Source organism: Silene latifolia, chromosome 2 (assembly GCF_048544455.1).
Source record: "Silene latifolia isolate original U9 population chromosome 2, ASM4854445v1, whole genome shotgun sequence".
NCBI classification, from domain to species: Eukaryota; Viridiplantae; Streptophyta; class Magnoliopsida; order Caryophyllales; family Caryophyllaceae; genus Silene; species Silene latifolia.
The window spans coordinates 33,657,335-33,669,009 of NC_133527.1; the positions used below are offsets into that span (position 1 = coordinate 33,657,335).

General features: G+C 37.6%; 1 protein-coding gene across 1 annotated transcript; it reads left to right on the plus strand.

The window, feature by feature from the left end:
* The first annotated feature begins 1,421 nt into the window (after positions 1-1,421).
* LOC141642582 (uncharacterized) lies at positions 1,422-3,465 on the plus strand. Its single transcript, XM_074451415.1, has 2 exons — positions 1,422-2,395; positions 2,509-3,465. The coding sequence occupies exons 1-2, from the start codon at positions 1,464-1,466 to the stop codon at positions 3,332-3,334; spliced, it is 1,758 nt and encodes a 585-aa protein (XP_074307516.1). The 5' UTR covers positions 1,422-1,463; the 3' UTR covers positions 3,335-3,465.
* The last annotated feature ends 8,210 nt before the right edge of the window (positions 3,466-11,675 follow it).

The following is an 11,675-nucleotide window of genomic DNA, read 5'->3' on the forward strand; positions in this document are numbered from 1 at the left end:
GAAAATATAACTTACAATTCACAAAGAAGAATAAGGAGATTTAAGAGACGGAAAAGAGCAAATAAAGCGATAAAAGGTAAGACCGTCTTAATTTATATTTATCTCATCGTATTCAATTAAGATAACTTTTAAACACCGTATAGACCACCGTGATACACGCCATTGACCTTAGTAGTTACCTTTGACCACCGTGATGCTATTAAGACTGTTTTTGACCATCGTTGACCACCGTAGGTGGCGGGTTTGGCGTCTTAAAGGGGGTGGTGCCGTGAACCTTTAGACGGGGTTTGTGGCTTGTGTAGTTGACGACGTGACCTGGGGATGGGATGGTTGGTTAGGTCGGCGGTAGGAGGTTCTACTGGTGGTGCTGGGGTGGTGGGTCGTGGTGGTTGGTACGGTGAGGTGTCGGGTTGTGGTGTTTGTGTACGGGTTGTGGTTGTGTGTCGTGTGGAAGGGTTGTGGATGGCCGTGCGTGGCCGTGGCAGGTGGTGGGACCACCGGGGGTCAAGGGAGACCACGGTGGTGGTAGGGTAGTGCGTGTTTGTGCGGCTTGTGTGTTGGGTTTTCGGGACCTGTTTAGGGCGTGAGTTTGTGGGATGGTGGTGGTACTTTGGCTGGTGGGTGTTGGTTGTAAGGGTGCGTCGGGTTACAGGCTATTAGTGGCTAGGTTGGGTGGAGTCAAGGGAGGGTGGTGGTGGTCGTAAGTAGTGGTTAAACGAGGAGTTGTACATGTCGGGTTTTCGGTATTATTGGTGATATGTGTGGTTGTTTCACGTAGTAGGGCCGTGGGTTGCTCGTTGTCTAAGGTTGTCGTTGCAGGTGGTTGGGGGCTGGTGTTAGGGACTCACGGTGGGGCTGAGGTGGTGGTGTTGCCGTGGGTTGGTTGAGGTGTGTGTGTGAATGCGCTTGTGAGGAAGTTTATACGGGTTAAAGGGAGGATTGTTCATGGTTACGTGGGTGTTGTATGTGGATGGGTTGAGTTGTTGTTTAAAGTGGGTTTTTGTTTGGTGACTCGGGTTTGTTTAAGTAATCGGGTTTTACACAATAATTATAATATCGTAATCTTTAATTATAATAAATAATTAGTTTGAATAATTAAAGTAATAAAAGGAATAAATAAATAAATAATTGAATTAAATTATAATATTTTACCCTTCGATTCACGATGAATGAATTTGTGTTCGTAATGATGAATGAATTTGTGTTCCAAGTATTTGATGATATTTACTGTGTGATTCACTTTAATTTTTAATTTAAGGTTTGATTATTGTGATTCGTGGATTAAATTAGTTGAATTTAGGGTTTGATTATTGTGATTCACGATTGTATTTGTTATCCCTTACTTGTATTTGTTTATTTAATGTTCCTTTGCATTAAATTACCATCTTCATTTGCTTCTATTTCAATGTTTTTACCTTGTTGTTAATTGTCAAATCTACGATTTTGCTGTTGATGTTAGGATTATGGCTGGGGATGATGATGTGTGCAGCCTCAAAGAAATTCCAATCGAAAATGAGTTATGGTTGACTTATCTGAACACGCCTGGGACCTACCTCCCTCAAACTGTTGGTGCACCTGCTTGTGAGCTATTTTCTGTGGGAGTCTGCCGCAATTCCAAGTATTTTCAGCAGCATGATGTGTTTCAGATTTATGGTACTATTACTCTATATGATGTAGATGGCACTTCGTATGAACTCTATTGTCGAGCCTTTGGTGATTCCCAGACTTTAACTCCCGAACACAATCTCTTATCTCTGGATATGTCTGTCGATTGTCTTATTTCCACTACTTGGTCGCATATGGTTTTGAATCTTATGGATAAAGCTGATGATGCTGTCGTTGTCAAACAATGTCTGAATTTTGATAAACTGACTGATATTAATCAATGCAACAAAGTAGAACTAGCTGATAATTCTGTTTTTGTCACTTATGCTGCCTTCCGTGCTGCGGTTGTGGCTATTCTTAAAATCACGCTTATCAAGACAAATGATAGTTCTCCTGTTAATCTATCTGGAAAAATTATTGCTCGTTGTGGGAACACATATGGTCACAAGTATCCCGGGATAGTGCTTCTTAACAGTCCGTCTTTCGAGGCAATTTCCAACGTTCCTATTCTGCTATCTAGAGATGTGGTGGTTGTGCCTGCACATTCGTTTCTTAGAATTGATCTTCACCTATCTCAACTTGATCCACACCAACAAGAAGATATTACTTGTCAGGCAGACTTCCTTGCCAAACATCTCTCTAACGACAATCATGATATTGTAACTAAAGATTTTGTTGTCCGTTTTAAAGTGCATTGGCGTCACCCATATGCACTCAAGGACGATTCTAGGCAGCCGTTTCAACACCACAAGGTCGTCTGCAATGTTCCACAAAGACACCCCTTTCGTCGGTAGGTAACTCTTTATTGTGTTTACATGTATTGTTTTGATTTTACAATTATTTTCCATTTGGTGGTGTTAGTATCAAATGACTGTTCTTTTGACACTACTTTTTTGTTCGCAGGGAGTCGGTTTATTCACTACTGGACGTGTATGGAGTTATGATTCATCACGATACTAATAGTGAGTTAAAAATCTGCGGAACAATGAAAATTTGTGACAATTTCACAAAGTTTATATTATTTGACAGAAATGAGATGAATCCTGTCAAAATTTCTCGAAATTATGAAACCATTCCTATTGTTGTCCAAAGACGTTGTTTCAATATGTCCCCCGACTATTTGTATATGGCACTAATGCTTAAGGATGTTGAAGGTCAGGTATTGATTGAGGGAGAAATTTTTTGGAAGGAGAGCCATGTTAAGAAGCCGATGTCTTGGTATGATAAGCGTATTTGCTCCGTCATTCGTGGTGTGCATGGATATGCAGAGGTGTTTTATACTATATTTTCCAAGGCAGAGCAGGCTAAAGTTAGAATTACATTCTATGGTGGATATGAGGGTGTTATTTATTGTGTTGATGGCAGTGTTGTTGCTAGGCATAGTAATGAGACATACTTGACCGAACATGACAAAACATATTATCAGAGTGTCCTTTTTCGGGGTAATTCTTCAAACGTCCAATCAGGTTTTACTTTACCACTCTCAAAATCTGTTGTTGCTGTGCCAATTGGTGCGTCCTTAACGATTGCCGTTGACTTGTATGCAAGACCGTTGTCTCTTGGACCTCCGCAAGAACATTTGGAATCAGAGGTTTCTTTTAATTTGGGTTCTGAGATTCCGCAGATTATTCAACACGAAAAATGTAGTATTGAAGTGTCTGTAGAATGGAGTGATCTTGATAAATTAATTTACGAGGAAATAAAGGATGCTTATGAGGAGGGTTTCTAAATTTCTGTTTACGGAGTTTTAACTTATGTATTGACGTATTGTAAGCTTTGCTAATAAGCGAACTAATGTTTGAATTATATTTGTATTCTAGATTATCAATGGTTATCCTTTGTGATTTTAAATTTATATACTTCTTAATGTGTGTTTGTTTGATTAATATTAGCTCTCTCTTTTGCAAGCAAAGTTACTCAATCCTACTACCTATAACACTCAATTTATGTATGGAGTAATATCCGGGTCTTCGTCCCTCGGATATCGTAGTTTCGGCCGTCGAGTTGCAGACTTGCATAGGTCTCCTATAGAAAGACCTATACAGGCTTCCACATTAGGTAGACCCATTCATATGCCGTCTAAGCTATTGTATTCTGGAGCTTAGCGGTGTGTACGTGGAAATGAGATGGAGCTTAAGCTATGTGTCTTAGGATTGTTGTAGATGTATTCAACTCCTGAGCAACTGATCTTATATTTCCTATAAAGCTAATCTATTACTAGGTAGGCCATGCCTTTAATTAGTCGGTGATCATGTGTAGTATCATCATCCTAATTCCAAACTATATCTTCCTTGTTCATCAACTACTATCTTTTTTCCTCCCTTAATTTGGTACCGTCTTGTATTCTGGGGTTTTTGAAATACTGATCTAAATACTTATTCATTTGATGTCAGGTCCAGGTATCATAGTCACGGTCATCCAATTGCGTGCTTGCAGGCCTCATGTTCAGGTTTTTAAATCTGTCCAGGTTAGTGTCGTCGTCGTACATATTTATTATCTTTGGCTGTTGCATAGGTTATAGTTCTCTACATATTCAATTGTACGAGGTTCTGTATGGAAACGAGTTTATCCAAATCACCTAAACTAGAGTATCTGTTTTTCTCAGATATCTTCTCTGGGAGACACATCAACAAAAGCTGCTCACATGCTTTCTAAGCCAGAGGTAATCTATCATTTCGAAATCTTAATGCTTCTTAAATTTAAATTACTTAGCTTTCTAGCTGACTGGTAAATCTTGTTCATTTAAACAAAGTATGTGTAATGTGTCCATCTTTCCCAGGCTAATCCAAAGGGATCCCCTGAAAGTGACCAACAAGCTCAGGGTGAAGTAAATGTTACCCAAAAATTTCTTGAAAGATTTTGTAGTGATCAGGTATGAGAAGTATTAGTATGTGAAGTATTGGCTAATGTCCCTTAAGTGTGTTGGTTGCTGATCTTAATTGCTTTTGTGGGGTTTTTAGCTCACCATCGGAGTTGTTGTCTTCCTTTCATTGCTTTTATAGGTTTATGTATGTAGATTGGCTCACCATCGGAGTTTTGGCCGACCATCTCGTGCTTTGGGTGAGGTCTAAATAAGATTGGCTTCCACATCAGGTAAAGTGCTATTGTTTTTTTTTTTGGTGGTTGTTGTGCTGCTCTCATAAATTGCTACTTCATTTAGGTTCACTCTCTTCAAATCTAGAGCATCACAATTTTGTTTAGTGTGTCAGGGACTCAGGAAAGACATGACATTTTTCTTATCAAGATTCACCTTGTTTATGCACCCTATAGCAATGTGTATATTGTCTTAGCTATAGAGATAGAAGTAGATTATAGAAAGTCAGTATATATGAAAAAAACATAAAATCTTGCAACAACTCTTGTTAAACATAGAGTTGAATGTCAAACTCTTAAATTAACTTGACCTTAGGTTAGTGGCCTATATTATCAAAACACAAATATGACAGAGATGGTTATTAGAAGCCCTACATGCAATAATAAAGATCCTCGAATATTGAGGAACTATATCGTAATCGACTATCTGCCATATGTAGATAGTTTCTGTTATCAAAGTTTAAGAGTGGGAAAACAGGTGACAACAGGGTGTAGATGTTTATCATCTTGAGTTGTATAGCAAGTTTAGCAACACTTTATGCTTGTAGGCAGTTTATTTCTACGCATAAAGTTCAGACATTAATCATATTCGTTCATACAACATGATCTCCTACAATTATTTTAATTGACTTACCACTCTTTTTTTTTTTTCTTATCAGTGGCTTATCCTTTCAGCATTAACAAATTTTTATGATTATAATCCTGTCTTTTGCAGAATCTGACTGTTCATTTATGGCTGTGTGTTCACAATAGGTTATGGCCTTCAGTATGACCCGAGATTACGAGAATCATCAATTACTAAAGTCATATGCAAGCTTAATCGAGTAAGAGGTGGGCACTCTGATAATCTACATGTAATTCATCCATGGATGTATGAAGCAAAATGTAATTGATATAATAACAAGTTCAGTTAAGAGGGTGTTATTTTCCTTCTGTTTGAGACTTGAGAGTGTTCTGCATGATTCAAGGTGCTCTTTCTTACATAAGTTTCTCTGCTGTTTACTTAAGTTGTAAGGCTTGCTGTCTGTCCAAGTGTCACTATTTTATGGGAAGTTCTCATGGTTTGGTTTAAGATGAAGTATCCAAGTATCATTGTCATCATACTCATGTCGGAGTGTTAAGTGTGGTAGACTGCATGCTTGAGTTCATTTGGCTGCTTCTGGACTTCTGGTTTACCACCTTCAGTGGCCATATTGGAAGTCCAGAGTGCACCAGCTACAAGCAGAGATGCATCTGTTGTAGCTGGAGCAATGGCCTCAATATCCAACATTAGTAAACGTTTTTTCACGTCTTCCTTTGTCACGAGAGAATGACGACGATTTTGCCTCAACACCGGGGTCCGGTGCTTCAGATATTGGTACCTGTAATGTTGACATCAATGATCTCGAAGAACACCATGGATGTTAATCAATGCAGTAGGCGGGTACTTTTTTACGTTAAACTGTAATCACTTTTAGATGTTGGTATCCTTTTAACATAAAACTAGTCTTAAACCCGTGCAAATTGCACGGGTTCACTATTCAAATTTGTTATTATTAAGAACGTAAGAAAATAATGATTTAGGCTATTATTGTTTTGATATTTTGTGTCATAAATACATGTTAATTTAGGTTGATTACTATTACCTCCACAATCGAAGTTCGTAGCATACTGCATACAATATGCTTGTTTTATAACGATTTTGTTGATCTACTAATACCTGTCATGAAATTTCATTAAACATGTACAACATCGTTACATATGATAAACCACATTGTATATTTTAACTCACCCCCTTCAATATATTGACTTGTGAAGATATACATTTTGGACTTATATACAATAATTTGAACATGGGTAGATATATATTAACTATGATTTTATTCTCAAAAAAAATATGTTTTCGACTTAAAAATCGCAAAATAAAAGACGTTAGAAACATTTTTAAAAATTTGTACTCTAACTTTAACCCATAACCCATTTGATCCAACCCGTGTTTGACCGACCCCTATTCCAACCTTACTTGTATGACACAACCGAGCATCCGACCAAGTGACCAGCTATATTGCAAATTGCACGGGTATGCTATTAAAATTTTTTAATATTATAGATTTCATATTTTTGAAAAGCTTATTCTCGCATATAAATATCGGTATAATAAGTATTAACCACAAATAACATTATACCTCCAGTGGTATAATAGCATCATACAACCAAGTTATATCTTATCGAGCTTATGTGTATTTTTTTTTTAGCTTTCTTAAAGTTAATTTTTTTTATGTTTAAGTGAGTGAGTTCATAAATTTTATGGTATAGCTCGACTTCTTTAAAACAAAAACTCGAAAACTTTATTATATAGCTCGGGTTCTAGAGCATACAACTGGGTACTGTTGGTTGTAAGATCTATTAACCGAGTATTAACCATATACTAAACACCAATACTATATATCTCGGTTGTATAATAAGTATTGTACAACCACTATACATTTATTCGAGCTTATGTGCAATTTTTTTATGTTTAAGTGTGTGAGTTCGAAACTTTACAAAGACTCAGATTCTTTAAAACAAAACTCGAAAACTTTAGTACATAGTTCAGATTCTAAACCAAAGACTTGTAATACAAGCTGATAGTATAGTCTATTAATTATATAATATATTATATTTAATTACATGAGTTTACATTTTGGTTTTATTGATATTGACATGAATAATAATCATGTCAAAATATGAGCCAAACAATAACCCCAACTCGATCCGTCATTTTTCAAGGCGATATGAGTGGCCCAGACTTAAAATGACCGATTAATTTAGTCTCAAAATCCGACCCGGTGGGTTAAAGACTCGAATATATAAACCATCAATGTATTAAAGTAATTAAGTATATTATAGATTATGTATCAAATAATATCTAAACAAATTATTATTTTTAATATTGTTCCGGGTGTAATTCCAGAGCAGATATTTGTTACCACTCGTGGCTCGTAGAATGATGTCTTTGCTTGAATCCTCCTTGCGGTCTCCTGAAACGATGAACAAACTGAGGGCTCGGCTTTGGCCGAGCGTACTCACTCCGACGCTCAAGTCAGGAAACTTAGAGAGGTAAGTTGTTGTTACTTGGCTAAATGCGTATTGTAGAGAGATAAGGAAGATATTACCAGATGAATAGTGGTTATTAGGTCAATTTGTGGATCCTTTCCTCAATGAAGGTTGAGGAGTATTTATAGACTTTCACCTTTTGTCACGTAGTGGCCAAGTGGCCAGGTGGCTAGCAGGTGGAAAGACCGTCCTACCCTCGGCCGATGGACCCATGGCAGGCCGGCCGAGGGTCCATGGATGTGAGTACGCGGATATGTGCCCGGCTAGCTGGTTGCCATGCCGAGACCCAGGTGACAGGCCGATGGGCTGCATCGGCTATACTGTCAAAGTCGTTGACTTTCCTGTGGATATCTTTGACCTTGCTCAATATGTTGACTTGGTCAGCGGTGCAGAATATGCCCCATCAATTTGCCCCTAGCGTAGTCTATGCCGTGGTATGGGCTCCTGTTGGAGGTGGTGTCCTCCAGTTAGTGCGGATAACGTCATTGCACATACACTTGTACGGACAAGTGGGAGCTTGTTGGGGCTGGTGTCCTTAACAGTTAGTGCAAGGACTTATAAATCTCTAAAAGGATCAAAGGGCATACTTTTGGTATTTTAGGGACCAGTTGATCACCGCCATCTGTATGACAATAACGTCAAACTTATCTAGCAAGCCAACCGTTATTGATAAATAAATATAAGCGATTTATATTTGATTAATGTATATTGGATAAATTAATTATACGATATTGTCTTTGTCGGACATGTATTAATAATTCAACTAATCCGTGTTATTAGTTGATGCTTTAATAACCGATAACCGATGACAATTTATAACTAAACCGCGTCATATACATTTAGCATTTTACGAACCGGACCACGAGTTAAAATTAAGAGGAAGTGGAAGCCCACTTCCCCTTGATGGTCTCGGTTTGGCCGAATGAGAGGAAACAAAAAGGGAGCCCTCTCCTCACTTGTAACCTAATTTGTCATTTGCAAAGATTTTAGGGTTTTGAAGAGTGCTTTCCTCTGAGAAACCTAGATCTCTCATCTAAGCAAAACTCACAAAATAATCCTCTCAATATTGCAAGGCAATTAGAGGATTCATTCTAGCACAAGGGCATTTCTCAGACGATCTTGGGTGCAACAATTAGGAGGAGATCTACTTTGATCTCTCATTGCCGAATTGCACTAGGACCGAAGGTTATTACTTAACTTTTATTGTTTCATTGTGTTTTTCGTTTATGACTATTAATCACGTATAAAATTTGCGTTATAATCCTTCAAATTATGGGTTTTATACGGATATTACCCCACAAGTGGTATCAGAGCGAGGCCACGTAAATTTTTCTATGTGTTTTTCATCAAACGAATTTGAATCGATTTTTTTTTTTGCTTGGAAAACCGTGAGGCAGCAGCCATTTGGTCTCGGCCAAATTTTTTTTTGCTGCGTTTTTCCTGTCTTGGGAACCGTGTCCAGATTACACGGTTATGATTGTTGTTTTGTCTAGTTTTTCCTTTTTGATCTTTGCATATTGTTTTTGTAATCGATATTCATTGCAATATGTTAAAGATCTATCGATTGTTGACATAAAACTTCGTGCGGCCGATCTGTTTTTACACGGCTGCCTCAATTTTTGTGCCTTGAAAACCGTGATTTGTTTTACACGGCTGCAATTTTTTTATTTTCGTCTTTTATTTGTAAAAATGATCGGTGATCTGTTCGATCGATCGAGAACTGCAGTGTCTCGATCGATTGGTTTTGTTTTCGATTTGATTTTGCATATTGTTTAATTATAAACGATCTTTGTTGCAACATGTTAAAGTTTTGACAATTGTGGATTTAATTCTATACGGATTAGTTTAAATTGCAATTGGTTTTGTCATATCGACTTTGTTTTGGTTTTGGCCGAGCTTAAAATTTTTTTGAGCCGCTGAATTTTTTTTTTTTTTTGGCTTTTTGCTCTCGGTATGAGCTGCTGGTTTTAATAAAAAAAAAAAAAATTTGTTTTTTTTTATCCAGCCGTGAATAAGGAAAAGAAAGGAAGGGATTTTTTTCATGTTCTTCTATCTTTTCGGCCAATTTATTGCATAAAACGGATTTATGCTCTCGCTTGATAGTGAAACGGTTCACCCACGTAAAATTAAGTTACTTTAAAACGATTTATAGTAACGGATTATCTCGGATTAAAATTAACTTGACTAAAGCGGTTTTGTCATATAATTTTAATTGTCTTTGGTGGTTTGGATAAATTTAACATAATTACGGAATTATGTCACGAATAAATTTAAATTTTAGTTGATGCATTTTATTTATCGTTATTTTGAATGTTATGAATGCCTTTCATTACGTATTTATTTATTTTTGCAAACGGTTGTAACTTAGTGTGGCCAAAGTAGAACGTGTTACCGTAATGATGGAACACGGTCTTGGTTGTATTTTGAGATCTCGTATCTCCCTTTTATTTCTTTTAATTACAGTTTTTATTTAGAATGTAAATAGGTTTATATTTTGTAAATTTTAATTGTAATTTTGAGAAGACTAAAGATGGAGACCGGATGCTCACTCCCGCTACATGGATCAAGATGGAACATCAAGACAAGCTTCTCGGGTCCAACGGTGGATTCCAAAGTTGTTTTATGTTCTTTTTATTAGGATAGGCCACACTAGGAATTTTTATTTACGTATTGCATTCTTTCATTTATTTTCGTAACGATAATATGCATCATATTCCGCCTAAAAACCAAACCACCTAATTATTGCATGAAAACTGACACATATAGAGGTCACGAGTTAGTTTTCTTTGACATTCTTATGTCACATGATTTTAAGCCATCACCTAAATTAATTCATTCACGCAGACGCTAGTTATTCGTTCACTTAATATGAATTATAATTAAGTTGATGGGATCTTCCTCGTATAAACAAAAATTGAGAACGGTCTTTATAGGTCAAACTCCAATGAATCCCTTCTTCGTCGGTAGGCATAATATGACCCCTTCTACGTCGGGTAAGTTGGAACCGATTGACTTATTTTATCTCAACACTATGGTCACTCGTACGATCCTGTGATTATGGTGGACTATAGATAGGATTTACGGAAATCTATCGACCAAGAGTTCTTACGGAAGAATTAGCTAAACAGTTGGCTTATCAATTTACAGAAATTGAGTCTTGGGATCACTTGTATCATTCTTGAGGGAGATCAATTATGCAAGTGCGAGAGTCTACACGTTAAAATGTAATTTTAAATAGACTTAAATCACCTCGATGAGTTGCTTATTTCGTTTTTGTTTTTCCTTTCTTTTTCAGTGTAGAACACGAATTTTTAAACTGCTATAACGAAATGGCTGGTCCTACTAACGACCCAATGCCAAGTGCCACATTGGACCGTGAGTCCTGGCTTCGGATCTTCATGAATCAGATGAATCAGTCTACTCGATCGAAGAATAATGGATCCAACTTCTGGACCGGGAGGCGGCATTACGGAATCTGCCGCACGCGACGGAAGCTCAAATTTCTACTTGAGCCCATGCCGTCAAACCCAGGCCCCACGGCTGGAATTAACGAGATCGACAAGTTTAACGATTTCGCCTTGGAAGCGGGTGCGATTAAAAACGTAATCATTTTTGCAATAGAACCCAATTTGCAGAAACGCTTCATAGCCCAAGGTGCAAACAAGATTTTCACCACGCTCACCAAGGAATTCTCGAAAGCACCGAGAATCGTGACCTATGAGCATACCACTCGCTTCTTTGATGCGAGACTCCAGAAGGGCCAACCGGTTAGCCCACACATTCTCAGCATGATTGAGAATGTCGAGAAACTGGAGACGCTTGATTGTAAAATCAGCGAGAACATCGTGATTGACCGCATGCTTCATTCACTCCACGATGGTTTTTCGCAATTTAGAGCGAAT

Coding starts and splice junctions, on each gene's coding strand:
- LOC141642582 (XM_074451415.1), top strand. CDS start 1,464: ATGGCTGGGGATGATGATGTGTGCAGCCTCAAAGAAATTCCAATCGAA. Junction 2,396..2,508: donor CAAAGACACCCCTTTCGTCG/GTAGGTAACTCT, acceptor TTTTGTTCGCAG/GGAGTCGGTTTATTCACTAC.